This window comes from Hippocampus bargibanti, linkage group LG13, assembly GCF_051943395.1.
Source record: "Hippocampus bargibanti isolate YZ-2025 linkage group LG13, ASM5194339v1, whole genome shotgun sequence".
Lineage (NCBI taxonomy): Eukaryota > Metazoa > Chordata > Actinopteri > Syngnathiformes > Syngnathidae > Hippocampus > Hippocampus bargibanti.
In genome coordinates this window covers 1858290-1883205 of record NC_142746.1, presented here as the reverse complement: position 1 = coordinate 1883205, position 24916 = coordinate 1858290, and the positions used below count along the sequence as shown (strand labels likewise).

The window sequence follows — 24916 nt, the reverse complement described above, 5'->3', positions numbered from 1 at the left end:
GCCGCTAAACAACACTTTATTTTCTCTCTTTTTTTTTTTTTTACGAATATTATTTTTTTAAACAAAGTATTACTGCGTTAATAGAATTGGAAAATATATTTTGAATAGAGTTACTCGGTTACGAAAAAGAAACTTGCTTCATTAACAAACTAGTACACAGCAAATAAAGTGCATCAGAAAAACAAATTGAAAAATCACGATTGCAAAAAAAATTAAATGTGAAGTAGCTGAAATGGGCGGGAAAATATTTTATAGATTCTTATTTGAAATGGTATTTATCAGATTTTAAATATAACTGTGTATATGAACATTTTATTTTTGAATTGCATTTCCAATAAATCAGGGAGTGGCCAATTGTTTACCCTTATTTTAAAAATCTTATACCCAACTAATTTTGAGAAAAAGCGACTAATTTAATACAAAAATAGCAGATGCATCTTAATAATGACAAATTCATGGTGGGCCAGATTATAAAACACATCCAGGTACTTCTCCGTCTGTCTGTTGATCGATTTTGCTCTTGAATGGTTGTTTTGCAATCCTTCGGTGAGTGATGGTGAAGCCCATTTTGGCTTGTCAGACGGTCTGAAGTTGATAGAGCTTGGCTCCTTTTTTCAACAGGAAACCTTGTTCATTCAGAGAACTCACCAAACCCTCAAAGTCCATCACCTGCCCAAAAAATATTCACACAATAAAAGAAGAAGCATATTGGGGTACATGATGAATCTGTTTTAACTTGTTTGTTGTATGCGTTAAGTATGGGGTAATTTTTGTCGTATTGGTGTTTTTAATTTCACATAATGGGATTGGATCTGTTTTTTTAATTGTGTAGTGATACCTCAGCTCACGAACTTAATTGGTTCCCAGAAAGTGTGTGTCAGGTGAAAAGTTCATCTGCCAAACATTTAGTTCCCATAAGACATCATTAAAATCAGAATAATCAGTTCCCAGGTCCCCATAAAACATAATTTTCTATGAAATAAGCCTTAAAACTACACAAAATATAAATTATTTATGTATAATACATGCGCTATTGTATTGTAATTAAAGAAATAAACTGACTATATAATAAGGTCATTTTATTTACCTTTGTGATGGTCGTTGATGTAGTTTCCTCTTGATGATATCTGAGTTAAGTTCCTGTGCTTTCTCGGCAATAATACCCCTACTCACTGTCCCCTCCTGGCTGCTTTTCGTGAATCCAAATCAACAGACGTTTTTCAACCTCTTATATTGCCTGAGACTGTTGCTTAGACAACACAGAAACACCCTAGCCACACATAGCAAAGGTCGACTTAGCATACTGGTACTGGGATGCTAAGTCATACAAACGCACACCTTGTTCGTATTTTTCGATGATCTCCTTCTTCTGCTCGACCGTAATTTTCTTTAATTTCTTCTCAAGCTTAACACTAGCCTGTGGCGGGGTCTTTTTCGGTCGCATAATAGCAAAAGTACTCCACACGATAGAAAACCACGTCTACACTCAAACAGAGGGGGTGTGGAAAACTAGTACACCAGCCACCACACTGTGTGGTTTGGTTCGTCCGCCGAAAACTAGTTTGTATGCCAAGATTATATTCTCGTGAATTTAATGTTCGTAAGGCGAAGGGTTTGTTAGCTAAGGCGTTCGTAAGCCGAGGTATCACTGTATTGCCTGGCTAAAAATCAACTTGAAAAAAACGTAACTTCAAATTAAGAGAGGGGAGGATCTACAGTAAACCCCCACACGCATCATGTAACACTATACCTTAATATTCAGGCTCTCTGCCACAGAACGAATGGCCTGCAGGTCAAACTGCTTCTGATTGGTTCGCTGAGCGTGCACATGCAAGGCGTTGATGAGTTTCTTGGCGGCGCCGCGCTGACTCATGCCCGCGCCCAGTTGCGAGCGCTCAAAATCCAGATTGCCCAACCCGTCGGAGTATGTGTCAACCAGGCTGCACAAACAAACGAGAAGGCACAGAGCGTGAGGAGTGTGAACGTTTCATGGGATGTCAGGCGTGCAAATTGTCCAATTTCACGATATTTATTGAGAATTGCAGAACCATGATTTTAAATGGACAAAATCCAACTTCAACTGACAGTTAGGACGGCGGAAAAAAATCATTGGCAGCGTCCTAGCCACTCTCGAGGATTTGCACACTGCAAGAATCCCAACAAGGGCGGGAAAAATCCTACTAATCTCACAATTCCAGTCTGGCTTCAGCCCCCGCCACAGTCCTGAATCGGCTCTCATAAAAATCACGAATGATCTTTTCATGGCAGCCGATGCCGGTTCACTCTCCATCCTCATCCTTCTCGACCTGACCGCGGCTTTTGACACCATTTCGCACCCCAGCCTGCTCGACAGACTTTCCACCCTAGGCATCACGCACACCCCACTTCACTGGTTTCACTCCTATCTCTGATCGCTCACAGTTAATCCAAATCAACTCCTTCACCTCACAGTCCTCTCCTGTGTCCTCTGGTGTGCCCCAAGGGTCTGTCCTGGGGCCCCTTCTCTTTATTACCTACCTTCTTCCTCTTGGCAATATTTACGCAATTTTGGCATTCACTTTCACTGCTTCGCGGATGACACCCAACTCTACCTCTCCAGCAAACCTGACGCATCTCTTCCACCTTCATCCCTCTCACTTTGCCTCTCAAAGAAGACGTGGGACACTGAGAGGACGGACGAGAGTAGACAGCAGTACAAGGAGATGCAGCGCACAGTAAAAGTAAAGGTGGCAAAGGCCAAACAAGAGGCCTATGATGACTTGTATGCTCGACTGGATAGCAAGGAAGGCAAGACTGATCTTTACAGGCTGGCGAGACAGAGACACAAAGATGATAAGGACCTGCAGCAGGTTCGGGTGATTAAGGATAGAGATGGCAGTGTTGCTTGTAGTGTGATGGCAAGATGGAAAGAGTACTTTGAAGAATTGATGAATGAGGAAAATGAGAAGGAACAAAGAGTAGAAGACGTGACTGTTGTGGACCAAGACGTAGCAAACATTAGCAAGGATGAGGTGAGGAGGGCGCTGAAGAGGATGAAGGATTGGATTGGATTTGCCTTTATTAGTCTCACAGTGGAGAAATTTACATTTCACAGCAGCAAAGTGATGAAAGGAATGAAAGTAGAAAAACAAAATACATGAGCTGCTGGAAAGGCACTCGGGCCTGATGATTTACCAATCGAGGTATGGAAGTGTCTTGGAGAGGTGGTGTTCCTGACTGGGTTATTCAACAAGATCTTAGATGGTGAACAGATGCCCGAAGAATGGAGACGAAGTGTACTCGTGCCCATTTTTGAGAACAAAGGAGATGTGCAGAGTTGTACTAACTACAGAGGAATAAAGTTGATGAGCCATACAATGAAACTCTGGGAAAGAGTAGAAGTATGCTGAGCCTTCAACTGCCAGGCAGGAGACCGAGAGGAAGACCGAAGAGAAGGTTTATAGATGGGTGGTCAACGAGGACATGAAGGTAGCTGGTGTGAAAGAAGAGGATGTACAAAACCGGGATAGATGGAGGACATTGATTCGCTGTGGCGACCCCTGAGGAGAAAAGCCGAAAGGAAAAGAAGAAGATTTGCCTTTATTTGTCTTGCAGTGGAGAAATTGACATTTCACAGCAGCAAGGTGATGAAAGGAAGAAGGAACGAAAGAAGTAGAAAACAAAATACAGGAGCTGCTGGAAAGGCAGCTCCTGACGGTGCACAGTGTTTTTGTGTTTTGTCCCATTATTTGTTATTATTTTTTGTTGTTGTTTTGACTTCAAGACGTTCAACCATGACGTCCCTGATCCACTGGTGAAAAGGATGCCTCGATCCTCTCCTCTTTCATCTAGAACTGCTTCATGCAACAAAGAGGGTGCAGAAAATTGCTTAAGATTGAATGATTGTCTGTGTCTTTTGTGTTGTGTCGCATTATTTGTTGAGGTTTTTGTTGTTATTTTGACTTGAAGATGGCGCCGTGAGAGTGGCTGCCTTTACAACAGCTCCTGTATTTTGTTTTTCTACTTCTTGCTTTCCTTTCCTCTTCCTTTCATCACTTTGCTCCTGTGAAATGTACATTTCTCCACTGCGAGGCCAATAAAGGCTAATCCAATAAGGCGAGAGTCTATATTACCCGCAGAAAAACTTATCCTGTGACTGTAAAGTGTCCTTGAGAGTTTTGAAAGGCGCTTCTAAATCAAATGTTTATTATTATTATTATTATTATTATTATATTATTCTTGTTTGGTCATGTGACATATGTGGCTGATAAAAGATGAGGAAACATTGGTGTACCTGTGTTTCATAATTTCCACCACATCCTCCGCATGGCTCCTGGTGGCCGTCTCGCTGAGCTCCAGTCTCGCTCTGGCCTGCATGGAGGCAGCCATCTTGAATTTGTAGCCTTCTCGCGGGCATCCGCGGCGACAACTACAGTAATACCTTGGTTTACAAACTTAGCGGTAATTGGTTCCCAGAAATTGTGTATAAGGCGAAAAGTGTGTATTCCAAACATTAATTTCCCATAGGAAACCATTAAAATGAGAATAATCCGTTCCCAGATCCCCATAAAACATAATTTTCAACTAAATAAGCCTTTGAACTACACAACTACCCTTATTTTTTGTATACTAAATGTGCTATGGTATTTTAATTAAAGGAAGAAACTGTACAGCATAATAAAGTTGTTTTATTTACCTTTGTGATGGTCATTGATGGCTTGATGGAATGGATAGCTTTTTGCATACATGTTTCAAGGAGCTCTGGGTTGTACATCTTGGAAGTTCTGATATTGCAACAGCAGCAGATGCAGGCAGACACACTAGAATCTTCATTAATAGCTGGTTCCCTTGCTTGTCTTTTCTCTTCAAATTGTACAGATGGCGTGTGCGGGTTATTTATGGAGCCTGATTGATGGGATATTGCATCCTTGCAGTCTACACTGCCTTTGAACTATCAATAGTTGAAACGAGTCCAAATTTCACTGTGTTTTCAATCCATTTTCTCCCGTTTCACTTTTGATTTTTTTTCACTTTTGTGAAGCACTCTAACCACCCCTCGCTCACTGCTGCGTGTATCCTGCCGTGTGTCCTCTCCCTCCTCTACCACGGATCTTGACCAATCACGTGCGGCTTTAACCGAAGACTGGGGACGGGGAATAGAGGAAAAAAAGTCGGCTCGTTCGTGAACGACACATCACTCATTGTGGCGCTCCGTGTGTTTCCCGAACAATAGTTTGTATGCCATGATTATATTCTCGCGAAGTTAACGTTCGTAAAGTGAAAAGTTCATTAGCTAAAGCGTTTGTAAGCCAAGGTATGACTGTACCTCCGTGAGTCTGATGAGTGACTCCAGCTGGCGGGTGGTGATGGGCGTGGTGTCAACGCCTCGCGACTGCGACCTCAACGACAGGTAGAAGTCCTGAAGCGCCTGCGCTGCTTCCGCCGACAGCGTGGGGTGAACGTAGTGGCGAGCGTAGCTGATGTACTTCCTTAACAAAACCGCCGGAATGGGGTCGGTTGCTTCACCTGCTCGGATCTTAAACAACAAGATTCACGCAAAGTCCCCCGAATTTCGCCATCTTTACAAAATGGCGGCCAACAAATGAAATGTAATCAAATCTTCACCTGCAAGCGCTCAGAAAGCGGCATGTCGGCGCGCTCCAGCAAGATGGATGTCTCGGCGCCCATCTTGTTGCCCCTGCCAACTTGGGCGCCACTGATTTTGCCTGCGCCGGCCCGGTTGGCCATGATGTGCTCCGACAAACGCCGATCGTGAGACTCATCGGGGATGTCCAGGAGGAGGAAGACCACGTCGAAGCGGGACAGCAGCGGCGAGCCCATTCTGAAAACGAGGCCCCACCCACACAGCGTAAGAAAAAAAACAGGAAAACGTCACCGGCAACTGACGTACGGACGGGTGCCTCACTTTAAATTCTCCGAGACGGTCTTGCCTCGGTTGTAATGGCCTCCGATGGGGTTGGCGGCGGCCACCACTGACGTTCTGGCAGGCAGAGAGGAAACGATTCCCGCCTTTGCCAGGCTGACCGATTGCTGCTCCATAGCTTCCAACAGCGCCTGCTGCTGGTTGCCCAGCTTGTCAAACTCGTCAATGCAGCACAAACCTGAAGAGAGGACGCAAGGAAGGCATGCAGGAATTTAAAAATGGAGGCCAGTTGTCGTAATATACGTGATTGTTTACAGTTGCACCCCCCACCTTGGTCGGCCAACACCAAGGCCCCAGCCTCCAGAGCGTAATCGCCACTTCCTGGATCTCTGTACAAACTCACCGTTAGTCCTGAACACAAAATGTGTCTTGTAAACAATGTTCCCTCTAAGCTGCCCGCATGCGCAGCTTGCACAAACTCAGCGCACAAGAACATCTATGCAGCGCACAAAATAAAATAAAACAGAAACGCATGACTTAATATCTAATTTTAAAACTGATATAATCTATTTTGACCTATTACATATATACATATATATCTACACACACACACACACACATATATATATATATATATATATATATATATATATATATATATATATATATATATATATATATATATATATATATATATATATATATATATATATATATATATATAGTAAAGTCATACATACATACATACATATATATATATATATATATATATATATATATATATATATATATATATATATATATATATATATATATATATATATATATATATATATATATATATATATATATATATATATATATACATTGGAGGTGCGCCTTATACTCCACTGTGCCTTATACATTGTAAAATATGGTATTTATATACTGTAATATATTTGGAAAATGCTTATCATTCATTGAAGCTGCACCTTATAGTCTGCTGCACCAAATATATGGAAAAATATCAAAATTACACAATTCATTGGGGTTGCGCCTTCCACTCCGCTGTGCCTTATACACCGGAAAATACGGTGTTTATATATTATACTTGGAAAACTTTTTGTAGTCATTGAAGGTGCGTGTTCTACTTCGGTGTGCCAAATATTAGAATTACACCATATATTGGGGGTGCACAATATACTTCGGTGCGCCTTATACACCGGAAAATACAGTACATTGACACGTGAAATGCTCTCAAATCAATCAAAGCACCTTATAGTCCGTCTATAAGCCATCTATTACGAGCAATGCGGATGAGGCAAAATGGCCCCCAATCAATCAAGGTTTAGCGCCTTCAATTGCCGAGACGGCTTACCTGCGGTGCTGGTGCTGTTGCCGCAAACGTAGATCCCCCGAGGGGCCACGTTGCACACCGCCTACAAACGACAAGACGATGGTTTGGTTTAAGCTGGATGGAGCAGAGGTCTTTGAGCATGCATTGGATGGACCTGCAGCATCTGGCTCTTGCCCAGGCCGGGGTCTCCCACCATCAAGACGTGAGGGTCTCCTCTCACCGGGACGCTGTTCTTGCCTGTGTGCTTCTGACGCCCCCCGAACAACACTAACACGAGCGCCGCTTTCACCAGCTGCAAAACGTAGGTGTGGGAGTGTTCCGGGACGGAAAAGTCACAGAATGGATAGGGGTGCTCACCAGGTGGCCGTAGATGGCAGGACACAGCGAGCTGAAGAGAACAAAGGGAAGCAAAGGATACATTTTCAATATTTGCAACGATGGAAACATTTCAAGTTCAAGGGACATCCTTTCAACGGCCTGTGTAGACGCGCGCTACAGTTGACATTCTTGGAACGAAACCACGAAAAAGCGCAGTTTTGCTCAATATTGCACACACATTCCAAGTGTTGAACCCTTGAAGCTGAGAGAGAGCGAGAGAGAGAGAGAGAGAGAGAGAGAGAGAGAGAGAGAGAGAGAGAGAGAGAGTGAGAGAGAGAGAGAGAGAGATAGAAAAAGATATAGAGAGAAAGAGAGAGACATAGCAAGAGAGAGGGGAAGCGATAGAAGAGGTGAGAGAGAAAGAGCAAGAGGGAGAAGAGAGAGATAAAAAAGAACAACAGAGAGAGAGAAAGAGAGAGAGAGAGGAAAGCTAGAAAAAGAGAGAGAGACAGAGAGAGATAGAGAGCAAGAGAGACGGGGAAGAGAGATAGAAAGAGAGAGAGAAAGAGGGAAAGAGAGAGAGAGCAAGAGAGAGGGGGAGAGAAATAGAAAATACGAAAGAGAGAGCAAGAAAGAGAGAGAGGGGGGAAAGAGATATAAAAAGAGAAAGAGAGCGAGAGAGAGAGGGAATAGAGAGAGACAGAAAAAGAGAAAGAGCGACAGAGAAAGAGCGAGAGGGGGAAGAGTGATAGAAAAAGAGAAAGAGGGAAAGAGAGAGAAAGCAAGAGAGAGCAAGAGAGAGAGGGAGAAAGATAGAAAATTAGAAAGAGAGAGAGACCAAGAGAGGGGGGGGAGAGAGATAAAAAGAGAAAGAGAGCAAGAGAGAGGGGGAAAGAGAAAGATAGAGATAGCAAGAGAGAGAGGGAGGGGAAGAGAGATAGATAGAAAAAGAGAAAGACAGCGAGAGAACAAGAGAGAGAGAGAGAGAGAGAGAGAGAGAGAGAGAGAGAGAGAGAGAGAGAGAGAGAGAGAGAGAGAGAGAGAGAGAGAGAGAGAGAGAGAGAGAGAGAGAGAGAGAGAGAGAGAGAGAGAGAGAGAGGAGAAGAATCAGAATCAGAATCATCTTTATTGCCAAGTATGTAGAACACACAAGGAATGTGTTTCCCTGTCGAACACGCTGCACTAGTATCATCATCATCATCAAAAAATTGCAAAGAGGCACTATACGGTTCAATTTGGGCTACTGTTCAAAGAGTTAATGGCTTGGGGGAAGAAGCTGTTGAAGTGTCTGCTGGGGGGTGAGAGAGAAAGAAACAGAAAGTATGTGACTAAAAGGCTGCCTGGCATGTTGTGGAAGAAAAAAGGGAATGAAATCATTGAACAACTGAAGACTGAAAATGAACACTTCATTTTTTAATCAAAGATTTGACCATCAAATTTGATGGTCTGTTTCCATGCGCCACTTACTGAACGATGAGTCTGAGCAGGTCCGGCTGCGACTGGATCTCCTGGACGGCGTAGAGCTCCTTCAGGCTAAATTCCTCACTTTCATTGCGATCCTCGGGCGAGCCCCCGGATGACCCCGCACCTCCGGACATGGATCGCTGTCCTGCATTACAAAACTCATGAGCTCCGCGTGATCATGGCGCCTTTCTTGGGAATGAAACGTAGAACGGAAAAGCACCTTTGCTGTTGCTGACCGACGTGGCCTCGATGTAGAGGAGAAACATGCACTGGTCCTTATTCCACTTGGACGTGCCTGGATTACAAATACAAGACCCCCCCACCCGCCACATACAATTCTTAGCCCGTTCTACATTACAGTGATACCTCAGCTTACTCAAGATCGCAAACTTTTCACCTCACGAACATTAAATTCGCGGTGCATCTAGTCTCGGTTGACGAACTAGTTTTCGGCGGACGAACCAAACCACACGGGGCCACGGTAGCTGGCCGACTACTTTTCAGCGGATGAACACCAAACCACACGTTCGAACAGCGCCACAGCTAGCGGACTAGTTTTCCACACCCCTCTCTAAGTGCAGACGTGGATTGTTATCGAGTGAAGTACTTTTGCTTTTTTTTGGGACCGAAAACACCACAGGCTAGTGTTCAGCCGAATGGGACACAAAAAGAAAATGACGGTCGAGCAGAAGAAGGAGATCATGGAAAAACACCAACAAGGTGTGCCTTTGTGTGATTTAGCGTCACAGTACCAGTACGCTAAGTCGACAATTGCTACATGTAGCTAAGGGTGTTTCTGTGTTGTCTCAGCAACAGTCTCAGGCAATAGAAGAGGTTGAAAAACGTTTGTTGATTTGGATTAATGAAAAGCAGCTAGCAGGGAACAGTGTGAGTGAGGGTATTATCGCCCAGAAAGCAGGGCAACTTCACTCGGATATCATCAAGATGCAACTACATCAACGATCATCACAAAGGTAAATAAAATGACTAGATTATACAGCCCAGTTTATTTCTTTAATAACAATACAATAGCACATTTATTATACATAAAATAAGGAATATTTTGTGTAGTTTTAAGGCTTATTTAGTAGAAAAGTATGTTTTATGGGGACCTGGAAACGGATTATTCTCATTTCATGGTTTCTTATGGGAAATAAATGTTTGGAAGACGAATTTTTGCCTTACACACACTTTCTGGGAACCAATTAAGTTCGTAAACTGAGATATCACTGTATTTCCAAAATCCGACTGGACCTTCCGCACCCTGCCCACCACCTTTTCCAGCGACTCCTCTGAGGCAGGCGCTACCGATCCATGCGCACCAAATCAAGCCGACATTCAAACAGCTTCTTCCCCCCGTCGCCATTAACTCTTGAAACAGTAACCCAAATAGAACTGTATAGTGCCTGCTGCTTTGAAAGGTGATTGTACTGCAAGGTAATTCATGACAGACATTTTAAACGTAGTATTATTTATCATTTATTTATGGTTTTATCGCTCTGTGTATTATTCTGTCAATTGTAAAGTGTCCCTGGGTGATTTTAACCTTGATTCGCACCACTATTTTTCTTACAATGATACTAGGGCAGCGTGTTCTACCGGAGACAAATTCCTTGTGTGTTCTACATACTTGGCCAATAAAGATGATTCTGATTTTGAAAATGGTATTTTCTTTAAAATTTCTCTAAATATCAATTGCAAAATGTCTATCGTCAAATGCGGGCTCCAGATAAGAGACAATGATGTAAGAAGCATCAAATGAAAATCATTTAGTAGATACGCAGATCTGTAGACACAGACGCTTGTGTGTGTGTGTGTGTGTGTGTGTGTGTGTGTGTGTGTGTGTGTGTGTGTGCGCGCACCATCATTCGTGACTCTAACAATCCCCGTCACTGTCACCGTATCGCCCGGGACACAGCTGTCGCAGAGGTCGGAGGTCAGGTGGCACTCAACAGTGCGTGGGATCCGTCCAGTCTCCCTCTGCTCGCCGCACATCAACTCTTGCACCCTGTCAACACACACACACACACACACACACACACACACACACACACACGCACGCACGCACGCACACACACACACGCGCACACACACACACACACACACACACACACACACACACACACACACACACACACACACACACACACACACACACACAGACCCAACATTCCGCAGTTTATCAGAACACACCAGAACCGTAATGGCGGCCAGTCAGTCTGCTGCAGGTGAGTCAGAGCTGACAAATCAGTGAGCTAAGTCTGACACTTGGTGGTGATGTTGTTATTTTCAATCACTGTCGACCATTTCAATTTCAAGGGAGAAGCACAACAAGGTACGAGACTTGGTAATGTAATGTAGAGGTACAATTTCATTTTACGTAGCTCTGAGTTAATTCATTAAACTAAAACAAGATTATCAATATTCAACTGTAAAAAAATATGAAATGTACAATATACAGTGATACCTCAGCTTATGAACTTAATTGGTTCCCAGAAGGTGTATGGAAAAAAAGTTCGTCTGCCAAACATTTATTTCCCATAAGAAACCATGAATAATGACAATAATCTGTTCCCAGGTGCCCATCAAACAAAATTTTCTACTAAATAAGGCTTAAAACTATACAAAATATACCTTATTTTATGTATAATAAATGTGCTATTGTATTGTAATTAAACAAATAAACTGTTCTGTATAATAAAGTCATTTTATTTACCTTTGTGATGGTAGTTGTCAAAGGATGACGAACTTCCAGGTTGCCTCTTGATGATATCCGAGTGAAGTTGCCATACTTTTCCGGTGATAATACCCTTACTCACACTGTCCCCTGCTCGCTGCTTTTCGTTAATCCAAATAAACAGAAGCTTTTCAACCTCTTCTATTGCCTGAGACCGTTGCTTAGACAACACAGAAACACCCTTAGCCACACGTAGCAATGGTTGACCTAGTGTACTGGTAGTGGGACGCTAAGTCACACAAACTTGTTCGTGTTCCTCAATGATCTCCTTCTTTTGCTCGACCGTCATTTTCTTTTGTGTCCTCTTCGGTTTAACACTAGCCTGTGGTGGGGTCTTTTTAGATCACATAATAGCAAAAGTACTCCACTTGATAACAAACCACATCAGCACTCAAGGAAAGGGGTGATGAAAATTAGTCCGCCAGCCACCATGGCGCTCCGTGTGGTTTAGTTACTTTGCTGAAAACTAGTTTGTAAACCAAGATTATATTCTCGCGAATTTAATGTTCATAAGGCGAACCGTTTGTAAACTAAAGCGTTTGTAAGCTGAGGTATCACTGTATGATCATTTGGGAGCAATTTGGATTGGTGGTGATGGTGTGCAGTAGGACTTTGACACGTTAGTCACAGATGACAGACTGAAATACAAAATGGCAGTGGTCCGGGCATCCGGAGTCAGTACGGAGGATAACTTGTATTGGAAAACTGGACGTTAGTGCAATTAAAGTTTGTAAGAGCCTCCTACACCCTCCAGGTCACCCTGACAGCACTGGACAGCTTCTTCAGCCAGAGACCGATACACCTAATTTATCAATCTTATCTTAACAATTTGACTGGACCTTCCTCATCCTGCCCACCATCTTTTCCAGCTACTCCCCCTCTGGCAGGCGCTACCTCTCCAAATACAGCAGACATTTAAACAGCTTCTTCCCCCATCGCCATGAACTCTCTAAACAGTAACCCAAATAGAACTGTATAGTGCCTCTTTGCAATTTGTTGATGATGATACTAGTGCAGTGTGTTCTAACAAAGCCAAATTCCTTGTGTGTTCTACACACTTGGCCAATAAAGATGATTCTGATTACTTTTTATTTATCTGGCTATCCAGCTGTCTATCTAGCTAGCTGGCTATCTATCTAGCTACCTAGCTGGCTAGCTATTTGCTATCTAGCTAGCTACCTCGCTAGATATCTATTTGCTATCTATTAGCTCTCTAGCTAGCTACATAGCTGGCTAGCTATTTGCTATCTAGCTTGCTACCTAGCTAGCTATCTATTTGCCCTCTATTAGCTGTCTAGCTGGCTATGCAGCTGGCTAATTATCGGCTGGCTAATTATCGGCTATGTAGCTGGCTATTACCTATCTATCTGGCTAGCTATGTAGCTATTAGCTATATATTGGCTAGCTTTCTATCTATTTGAGTTACTTCCGGGTTAAGTGAGCCGCTGCTCACCCACATAAAAACTTATCCTGTGACTGTAAAGTGGCCTAGAGAGTTTTGAAAGGCGCTTATCACTTAAATGTATGATTATTATTATTATGATTATTATTATTAAAGGGTGTATTTATGACATACTTGTCAATAGGGTGAGTGACGCTTACTTGATGATTTGCCAATCGACGGTGTGTGTCAGAGGGGAACTGCGTCTGGCGCTGAAGGCACGACCGCGGCAATCTGGTTGGGTACACTGCCAGAAAACACACGCTAGTGACATCCATCCGACGCCAATATCTGCGTATTCCCCACCGTATGCGGGCCACCTTACCTTGGTGGGCGTGGCGTACTTGCCGTGATGCAGCGGCAGCGAAAACGTACCGGAGCACGACAGGCACCGGAAGGCCAATCTGGTGCATCGAGGTCGGATGTTGCTCACCCGGACCACTGTGCCCCTTACGCACACCAGGCAGCCGAACACGCTAGCGCGCAGCGTGCGCAGCGGAGTCAGCGGCTCGTAGTTGTACAGCCTGGGGTACAAAGGTCGATCTTAGCAGGTAGAGCAGAAATCCAAGATGGCGCCCAAGTAGGCAGCCGTCCCCAAGTGGACGAATATGCCAGCACTGTTTTTGATTTGGGAGGAATGTTGGTGCCATTTGACCGTCATAGCTGGACAGCTCAGGGGCCATTTCGCTTTTTTTGCGCTTGTCACGAGCAGCACTTTTACAGCCCCGCTTTGTTCAGCGGAAAGGTTGAGAAGGCGCGACAGAGTCGAGCGTCGATGCTCATGTTGAACGGCCGCGCCTTGGAATTGAAGCGGATTGACGTGGGACAGGAGATGTGAGACAGTCTCTTTTTTGTCAAAGCTTCAGCTTCCTGTTTGCTTTCAACATTTAGCTTGTAACAGACGTGCACATTTCACCATGATGCCCCAGATCCACTGGTGAAAAGGACGCTTTGATCCTCTCCTCTTTCATCTATAACTGCTTCATGTAACGACGACGGTGCAGAAAAGTGCTTAACTCACTTCCATTCAAATTTATTCAGGAATTGAAAATATGACGTCGAGCGCCATTCCCGAATTTGTTTGGGTTTTGTTTTTTGTTTGGGTGCCGATGAAGCGCTGGCCAGACCTAAGGCAATATTTTTCCCTTCCACAAGGGAGCAGTTTCCCCCCCTTTTTTAAATTTTAGTGTTTTGTTCTAGCTTCAGCTGTTGTTAAAGCGCTATATAAACCAGTCACCCTTATTTCAAGCTCATATAACTCCTGACCCATATCATTTAGGAATTAACTCTTTTTTTCTGATGAATTTGTGTAGTTTTTTTGTTGTTGCTGCCTTTACAGCAGCTCCTGTATTTTCTTGTTATTATTATTGGATAGGCTGTACCTATATTCATCTCGCAGTGGAGAAATGTTCATTTTATGTTCATTTCACAGCAGCAAAGTTATGAAAGGAAGAAGAAAGGAAAGAAAGAAGTAGAAAACAAAATACAGAAGCTGCTGGAACGGCAGCCACTCTCGCGGCGCCATCTTGAAGTTTTTTATTATTAATTTTTCATCATTTATTAATTATTATTATTATTATTACAGTAAAGTCTCGTTATATCGATATTCAAGGGAGTCCGAAAAAATATCGATATAACCGGGACTATCGATATAACCGGGACTATCGATATATCCGACCCTGTTTGCATGTAATTTTCTCCGTGCGTGCATAGAAATAGTATCGATATAACCGGGACTATCGATATATCCGATATCGATAGTACGAGACTTTACTGTATTTTGTTTTTCTACTTCCTTTCCTTTCATCACTTTGCTGCTGTGAAATGTCAATTTCTCCACTGCGAGACTAATGAAGGCTAATCCAATCAAAGGTCTTCGCAACCTTGTTCAAATGAAGTTTCTGCAATGTAAAATAATGAAAGTCAGTGATTTCATTTGAAAAAACTTTTTTCCCTCTTCACCGTTGTGACCTATGTCCTACAGGGTGACCCAAAAAGATGCTTACCCATGAAAATTTCAATTGTGGCTTTAATTAAAAAGCTATTTATTTCAAATTACAACCACGCCTTATTCAGTTTATGGAAGACCATTCACCAGAGTTTCAGCTATTTCTGCCCATTTTTAGTCAGTTTATGGCTTTCCCAATATGTGTTCCAAATGTCCCCCATTTGGTTGCAAGCAAACCTATACTCGTCTGACAAAGTGGTCAATCACTTTGACACACTCTTCCATAAACTGAATAGTGTGTGGTTGTAATTTGAAATAAACAGTTTTTTAATCAAAGCCACAATTGAAATTTTCATGGGTACGCATCTTTTTGGTTCAGCCTGTATATGAGTCAAATGTAAAAAATAAATAAATAAATAAAACGATTCAAATTGTAACATTTTAAAAACTAAAAATATAAAAAAATGCCCATTTGAGTGGTGCCATTTTCTGAAATTGGCAGCAGATCTCGAGTGTCAACAAATGTGAGCCTTGCTGTTTCATACCTGGCATTGATGCGAGGGATGCTAATAATTGGCGCAGCCACAGGCAACTCATCGCCGGGCAGCTCTGCAGCTTGTTTCTCCAAGTCCACGGTTAAAACCTGTTTAACAACAAGAGAAAATAAAAATGAACACGCGATTTATTTCTAATATCTCGCATTTGGTTATGATAATAATAATAATAATAATAATAATAATAATAATAATAATAATAATACATTTCATTTCAAAGCGCCTTTAAAAACTCTCAAGGTCACTTCACAGTCACAGGATCAGTTTTTCTGCGGGTGAGCGGTGGCAGCCACACACGCCAGCGTTCACTCAACCCATAAGTAACTCAAATAGATAGAAAGCTAGCTAGCTAGCTAGCTAATAGATAGATAGATTTTTAAATGCACAAAACCTTGAAAACACCATGTATTGGTTTGTACTGAAAAATAAATATTTAATAAAATATATGCTCTATAAAGATATGTACATGTACAACTGGAGAGAATACTACATATGTTACTACAAAAATGTTAATATGTACCGCTGTTCTTAACTTGAATGTTCCTAAGTAGGGGCGTGTCTGCATATGGAAAGTTTTAAAATACACCATTCATTGTGGGTGCGCTTTACACTTCAGTGCGCCTTGTACACCGGAGAATATGGTAAATGTCATGACAAGACACTTTTAAGTCGAACATTGTACATAATTTGACATTGTTGACATTTTGGCCTGTTTTCCTGCTGCTTTTTCTCTTTTCTCTTACATGGGCAAGGCTATCTGATAGAAAATAGACAGAGTAGAAGTTAGCATATTTTAAAGTTTCACGCTGTTGTATGCTGAGTTGGCCGAACACGAGGCCCACAATGGAAGCACAGAACATCTGGGTTCAATCTGAGGTGAACAGACACAGCCTGTTAAACTGTCATCCTCAGGTAGGAAATCTGGCCTTTGGCGGAATTTAGGACTTGGTAAAGTCCTTCACGGGAAGAGCTCATTAGCCAGGTTACAAAAAGAAGAGAAAAAAAAAACATATTCACAATTACTTGCCCGTGACATACTAAAAATAAATCAGGGTTCCACTTTTGAGTCACACCCGTTGAGATAATGTCCTCTGTGATATTTATGGCCGATAAATATTTGACTCTGGCGGACACGATCCGCTATTCATATTCAACAAGCTGCAATTCAATGACGATCAATAATCATTCATATTTGGCCGGATGTCTTCTGATCCAACAGGGAACTCGCATACAAATACAGTACAGGTAACATCCGACATACGACCGGATTCTGTTTCGACAAAACGGTCGTAAGTCAAACGGTCGTAAGTCGAAATCAATTCAAAATGGCCAACTCGGTGTTTACACGACAGGATATTATATGATGTCAATCTGTTGTTTTTAAGCAACGTTTTCCATTGAATACTATTGATAACAAACTGTTTACAGTTCATTTATACATTTTATAACTTTTAGTGTCATTTTTAATCATTTTATATTTCGTATGATCGATTTTTATTACTATATACCTGTACGTGTAATATATACCAAACTGTTTACTGCACTGTCATGATGCCAAAAGAAATGTTAAATAATTTTGTGTGTTCTGGATTTTGGATGGGAGAAAGGTGCGCATTTCTCCCCATCCAAAACAGAGTTGGGCGACCACTAATTGATTTAGACTGATTGAGAAGGTGATTGCAACCACCTGGGAATGGCCAATTGCCGCTGGGATCTGATTGGCCAGAAGCTCAGGTGAAGCACCTTTAAAACTAGACTGAGCCAGTCACTTCGAGGAGGAAGAAGAGGGACAAAGGACAAGCTGGAGAGCGGTGTTACCTGTGGTCTGTTGAAAGCTGATATCAACTTCAAATAAAGAAAACTCACAATACCCTTCCTGCATCTGGCTGAGTGAACTTTTATCCTCTTTCCACCTGCTTGCTGTATCGCCGCATGACAATTGGTGGCAGTGGTGGGATCGTTTCACCCTGCATGAAGAAGGTGGGATCGTTACGCCTTGCTGAAGTGGACAAAGATAAGAGGAAGCCGAGAGGAAGAAGGTGGGACGAGTAAGAAGTTGTGTAGCACGGGCCAACCAAACTGGACTGAAGAGTTCTGAAGGGGATCAAGGAAACCAGAAGCTTGAGTTGCCCCAAGAAGATGCCGTTCTTCTTTTCCATGAGGCGTCTGACAGTTGCCAAGCCAAAGATGGAACTGAGCAGAGTGAGATGGAACCAGTGGTGAAGCCTAAGACTCAGACAAGAGGTGATGTTGATCGAACAGATCTAGAGATCAGATGCACCAAGAAGTAAGAATGGACATTTGACAGTCGATCTAGTCAACATTATCCTCCTCTGGGACCGCAGCCCCAGGGCGCTGACTCTCGAACATCCAGGCCAACGAACCTTCGTCCCGCACAAGAAACTCCCAAGTTGGGTTACTTAACATGCCCAACCTCCACAGTTTCATCATCTAAGACAAGCTGCAATTCCCATGGTTTCTGAACCCAGAATTCCAGAAAGAAGCGGAAGATGCAGAACGTCAGAAGCTGGAAGAGGATCTCCAGCGAGAATAACGGCAAGAATTTATCAGGGAGAGATTGGCACCCTGGACAGAAGGTGTTAATATTGTTGCATATGGGATCAAGTAAGCTACTGGCAAAGTGGCAGGGCCCATACGCTGTGACTAGGAGAATAGGACCTGTCACATATGACTTTCTCTGCCCTGACAACAAATGTCATAGCTGATTATTTGTCAAGAATGTCTGAACTCTGAGGAGAGGGTGTGAATGATGTCATGATGCCAAAAGAAATGTTAAATAATTTTGTGTGTTCTGGATTTTGGATGGGAGAAAGGTGCGCATTTCTCCCCATCCAAAACAGAGTTGGGCGACCACTAATTGATTGAGACTGATTGAGAAGGTGATTGCAACCACCTGGGAATGGCCAATTGCCGCTGGGATCTGATTGGCCAGAAGCTCAGGTGAAGCACCTTTAAAACTAGACTGAGCCAGTCACTTCGAGGAGGAAGAAGAGGGACAAAGGACAAGCTGGAGAGCGGTGTTACCTGTGGTCTGTTGAAAGCTGATATCAACTTCAAATAAAGAAAACTCACAATACCCTTCCTGCATCTGGCTGAGTGAACTTTTATCCTCTTTCCACCTGCTTGCTGTATCGCCGCACGACATGCACAGTTTATACATTTTAGATCAAGAAAGCTGCGGGACGTGACAGAGTGTCCCCCTCCTGCCTGAAAGTCTGCGTTGACCAACAGGCTCCGGTCTTCACACGAATCTTCAACAGATCCCTGGAGCAGTGTGAAGTCCCATCCTGCTTCAAACAGTCTACTATCGTCCCAGTTCCAAAGAAACCAGCACCCTCGGGATTGAACGACTACATACCTGTTGCTCTGACATCTGTGGTCATGAAGTCCTTTGAACGCTTCGTGCTGAACCACCTAAAGAACATCACCGGACCTCGCTAGATCCTCTTCAGTTTGCCTACCGGGCAAACAGGTCTGTGGAGGATGTAGTCAACATCAGACTGCACCACATCCTCGACCACCTCGACAACACAGGAACCTACGCAAGGATCCTGTTTGTGGACTACAGCTTTGCGTTCAATACCATCATCCCAGAACTCCTCATCCCCAAACTTCTCCAGCTTGGAGTGTCCCCGACGATCTGCCAGTGGATCCTCAGCTTCTTCTTCTTCCCGCAAGCCATTAAGTCTTTGAACAGTAGCCCAAATGGAATTGTATAGTGCCTCTTTGTAATTTTTTTGATGATGATACTAGTGCAGCGTGTTCGACTGAAAACAAATTCCTTGTATGTTCTACATACTTGGCAATAAAGATGATTCTGATTCTGACAGGACGAACACAACAGGTCAGACTGGGAAAAATATCATCCAATACACGAACCACGAGCACTGGAGCCCCGCAGGGATGCGTCCTCTCTCCATTGCTCTTCTCTCTCTACATGAACGACTGCACCTCAACGCACCCAGCTGTCAAATTCATAAAGTTCGCAGACGACACCATGGTCATCGGTCTCATCAAAGACGGCGACTGCGTACTGACAACAAGGGGAGCAGCTGCAGCTCTGGTGCAGCCGTCACAACCTGGAGCTGAACACGCTCAAGACATTAGAGATGATCGTGGACTTCAGGAAACATCCATCACCACAGCTACCCCTCACACTATCCAACTGCCTGGTGTCAACCTTTGAGACCTTCAAGTTCCTGGGAATCACAGTCTCCCAGGACATGAAGTGGGAGGTCAACACCAACTCTATCCTGAAAAAGCCCAAATGGAACTGTATAGTGCCTCTTTGCAATTTTTGATGATGATACTAGTGCAGCGTGTTCGACCGGAAACAAATTCCTTGGGTGTTCTACATACTTGGCAATAAAGATGATTCTGATTATACCTTTCAGTGTCATTTTTATTTTATATTTCAGATTATCGATTTTTATTACTGTATACCAAACTGTTTACAGTTCATTTATAAATCTTGTGTTTTGTGTTGTCATTGTGTTGTCATTTTTATCATTTTATATTGCATATTATCGATCTTTATTACTTTATACCTGTAATACAGTAAAGTCTCGTTATATCGATATCGGATATATCGATAGTCCCGGTTATATCGATAATATTTCTATGCACGCACGGAGAAAATTACATGCAAACAGGGTCGGATATATCGATAGTCCCGGTTATATCGATATTTTTTCGGACTCCCTTGAATATCGATATAACGAGACTTTATACCAAATTGTTTACTGCACAGTTCATTTATAAATGTTATACTTACCTTTTGGTGTCGTTTTTATCATTTTACATTTCGTATTATCGATTTTTATTACTGTATAACTGTACCTGTAATGTATACAAAACTGTTTACTGTACAGTTCATTTATAAATGTGATATTTACACGTTCTGCCGACCCAAATACGCACAGATTCCCACGCATGCACGCTGTTTAAAAATCGCTCTCCCTGCTAACAGCCAGAAGAGGTCGCCCCACACACCCGCTCGGACTCAGGCGGACGCCAAAGGAAAAAAAGCAGTATACAGTACTACAGGAGATGTTGCCGAGACGGTATCTGCACTGTATGACTATTGCATTGAGTATAGTCACGCTTTGCCGTGCAAGTGTGTGACATGCTGGATGTCTAAAATTGTAGTCCGCGTTGCCGGCTGCTTGCGCGTTGCCAGGAGTAGAATAAAAATTTAAGAAAAAGGGTCTGGCGGTCGTGGTCGTAAGTACGGATGGTCATAACTCACGCCAGTCGTAACTCGGATGTTACCTGTACTACCACACACAGTATTAAGAAGTAATCAATGAATACGTGTGTGTGCGTTGTACCTGGTGAATGGCAACTCCCAAACAGTTGAAGATCATTTCCGGTTGTTCCTTCAACTCTGCGATCAGGGAAGGAAGCGCTGCTAGCACCGTCTCGTTTGTGGTCACATCGGCGTAGTCCACCAGAACGCTGCCTTGACGCTCGAATCTCATCCTGTAACGCAGAGCGAGTCGTCACCCCAGTCCGCCACCACACGGCGTCAGAAACATGAGCCGACCTTGTCGTAGAAGTCAATCTTGGATGTGAAATACTTCTCAAAGACTTTGATTTTCTCCACGCTCGGCGAGCTCTCGATGAAACCTGACGATAGAAGAGTCGGAGTGTCACGTGCGATTGTTATCCGCGCTAGGCTGAATCTTCATTTGATACCTTCGGTGAAGTATAGCGACCATCCTTTGTAAGGGCACAGCACATCCAGAGTGGCTTGATGGATGACTGAAAAAAATTTAACTCTTGTTAGTAGGGTCAAATTTAGAAGCAGCCATCTCTGCCGGCGCTTTTTTAAACTTTCACTGGACATTTTTAGTTGAGAGAACGTTTGTACAGTGATACCTCAGCTTACGAACGCTTTAGTTTACGAACGTTTCACCTTACGAACATTAAATTCGCGAAAATATAATATTGGCCTACAAACTAGTTTTTGGCAAACAAACCAAACCACACTGAGCGCCACGGTGGCTGGAAGACGAGTTTTCCACACCCACTTTCTTGGAGTGCAGACGTGGTTTGTTATCCAGTGGATACTTTTGCTTTTTTTGGGACCGAAAAACACCCCACCACAGGTTAGTGTTAAGCCGAAGTGGACACAAAACAAAATGACGGTCGAGCAGAAGAAGGAGATCATCGAAAAACGAGGTGTGCGTTTGTGTGACTTCGCATCCCAGTACGCTAAGTCAACCATTGCTAACATCCTTAAGATCAAGGAAGCTATTAAGGGTGTTTCTGTGTTGTCTAAGCAACGTTCTCAGGCAATAGAAGAGGTTGAAAAACATCTGTTGATTTGGATTAACGAAAAGCAGCTATCAGGGGACATTGTGAGTGAGGGTATTGTCGCCAAGAAAGCATGTCAACTTCACTCGGACATTATCAAGAGGCAACTATATCAATGACCATCACAAAGGTGAATAAAAGGACTTATTATACAGTACAGTTTATTTCTTTAATTACAATGCAATAACACATTTATTATCGATAAAATAAGATATATTTTGTGTAGTTTTACGGCTTATTTCATCGAAAATTATGTTTTATGGGGACCTGGGAACTGATTATTCTCATTTTAATGGTTTCTTATGGGAAATAAATGTTTGGCAGACAAACTTTTCGCCTTACACTTTCTGGGAACCAATTAAGTTCGTAAGCTGAGGTATCACTGTATTTTCTGTTCAACGAATATGGTGTTCTTGTATTTCGTTGTGTGTGTTTAGTAACAACATTTTCATAAATTACAAAATGCTTTCGGTTTGTGCGTTTGAGATGGTGTGCAACAGGGGTGTCAAAGTCATTTTTTGCCGCGGGCCACATTGTAGTTATGGTTTCCTCTCGAGGGCCGTTATGAATTTCGGGAACCCATTAGAATGTTTAAATCCCTTCAAATATTACATATAGAGCACACAGCAAATTAATGAATAACTCATTTTCAAAGCTGAAGTCAAGAATAATGACTTTTATTGTGGTTGACATCCAAAAATATGAAATTTTGGCTCAGATTTTAGCAATCATCATGGAATTTAACAAGTTTAATTTGCTTTCGCTGGCCGAAAAAAATGATGCAGCGGGCCGGATTTGGCCCGCGGGCCTTGACTTTGACACCTGTGGTGTGCAAGGTTCAGAGATAAAACAAGTGAATATTTATCAAGGTGTGATGAGAGTCCAAAGAGTCGATCATATGAGGCAGTCAACAATCGGCGTCCTTGCTGTTTCCAAATCAAATTGAATAAACTCACCTCGATGTGTGCCTGCTGCTCTGTTATCACATCCATGTTCACGAGCTGAACCTCCACTCCAAGGTCTACCCCTCCATCCTCCTCTCCATCCTCCATTGCCTCCTCCTCTATTTCCTCTCCAACCACCATGTCTACCCCGCCATGACCCTCTATATAGGTCCTGTCCACTCATTCCTGGGCAAAAAAACATGACATGTTTAAGCTTCTTCTAATGTAGCTATAATGTAACTATTTGTCATGTAGTATTTAAGTCCAGTTTCAATTACATTTTATGGAAATTGTTATTTAAAGTAATTTTACAAAACATTTTCGTCCCCCTTGGTGTTATTTTTAATTTTTAAACCTTAAATAATTTTAAACCTATAATAGCATTGTTGCTATTATATTATACTCAATCCTTGTAGTAGATGTGCACATTCCACCATGTTGTCCCTGATCCACTGCTGAAAAGGATGCTTTGATCTTCTCCTCTTTCATCTAGAACTGCTTCATGTCACAAAGAGGGTACAGCAAAGGCTGAAGAATGAATGACTCTCTGTGTCTTTGTGTTGTCATATTTGTGATTTAGTTTTTTTGTTTTATTTCAAGATGGTGCCGCGAGAGTGGCTAGTGGCTGCCTTTGCAGCAGCTCCTGTATTTTGTTTTTCTACTTCTTTCTTTCCATTCCCCTTCCTTTCATAACTTTGCTGCTGTTTTACTTCTGGGCATAGTACGAATGGCTGCCGCTGCTCACCCGCACAATAAAAAAAATCCAGTGACTGTAAAGTGTCCTTGAGAGTTTTGAAAGGCGCTTAAAAATTAAATGTATTATTATTATGATTATTAGCGTCTCTTTTCAGGTAGTGCCTGATACATGTTAAGTCTCACGATTTGGTCGGGAGACTCCCGATCTCGACCACAATACATACAGTTAGTTTGTAAGGTGGAAAAAAAGAAAATGTAAAAAAAACAACATATATTTGTATACTAATTAAACTAATGTATGAATAAACAATGAAATAAATTTCGTGTTTTATTTATTTCCACTTTACACTTTTGTAACGCTGACAATATTCTAACACGCGAGTCAGAAAAATCTCCCGATTTATGAAACTTAACATGCATGGTGACATATTTCGTCTTTTTTCAGTCTATAGCAGCGGTGTCCAAACTTTTTTGTTTGAGGGCGGCATTCAGAACATTTAAGGGATGAAACGATCACTTGGTCGACTTTTTAAAACAATGCTTGTCAGTCATGAAAGCAACTCTGGATTTTGTTGTATTGTCGAGTTAATTTCATTCGCTAATTTGTCAATAGAAAACGCAGTATGTTAAACATGGTGGAACATTTAACAACCGTAAGTAAAACAGCCAAAGAACGAGAAAAGTCAGTTACCAACGACATTTCGAAGTTTTCACTCGACGAGGTGTCAAAATCTCCCTCCACACGGTCGAAGGTTCTTCTTCGCTTTATTTCGACGGTGATTCGATATCCCCGATTCACTACTGACACTTAGAGGACAGATGCAGTACTACAATGACAACAGGTGCCTTCTCATTATTAGAGTACACTACAGTGATACTTCAGCTCACGAACTTAATTGGTTCCCAGAAAGTGTGTTAAGGCGAAAAGTTTGTCTTCCAAATATTAATTTCCCATAGGAAACCATTAAAAATGAAAATAATGCGTTGTCAGGTCCCCATAAAACATAATTTTCTACTAAATAAGCCTTAAAACTACACAAAATATACCTTATTTGATGTATAATAAATGTGCTGTTGGATAATTAAAGAAATTAACGGTAAGATGAGGTATCACCGTACTGTATTTCAGTGGCGGAGCGTTAAGGCCTGCAAAGCCTTCTCTTCTGGCCTAAAAATATCAGAATCACAGACTGATGTGAATTATATTTGTTGTCCATGAATTCGTCTTAAATAATTCCAAATTGTCATGACCGCCTCACCCTGCAGGAGTACAGGG

The 24916-nt window shown here is 42.4% G+C and overlaps 1 protein-coding gene across 1 annotated transcript; it reads right to left on the bottom strand.

Moving 5' to 3' along the window:
- Positions 1–73: 73 nt before the first annotated feature.
- Positions 74–24868, bottom strand: mcm8 (minichromosome maintenance 8 homologous recombination repair factor). The gene is given in 22 exon segments (XM_089012894.1): positions 74–669; positions 1751–1940; positions 4274–4350; positions 5306–5515; positions 5605–5821; positions 5906–6101; positions 6194–6274; positions 7221–7281; positions 7354–7491; positions 7557–7587; positions 8985–9126; positions 9202–9276; positions 10844–10989; positions 13321–13406; positions 13485–13683; positions 15653–15750; positions 21013–21153; positions 21155–21163; positions 21228–21310; positions 21380–21445; positions 22957–23130; positions 24332–24868. Coding segments are annotated over 21 exon segments (2511 nt in total). The 5' UTR covers positions 23129–23130; positions 24332–24868; the 3' UTR covers positions 74–576.
- Positions 24869–24916: the final 48 nt, after the last annotated feature.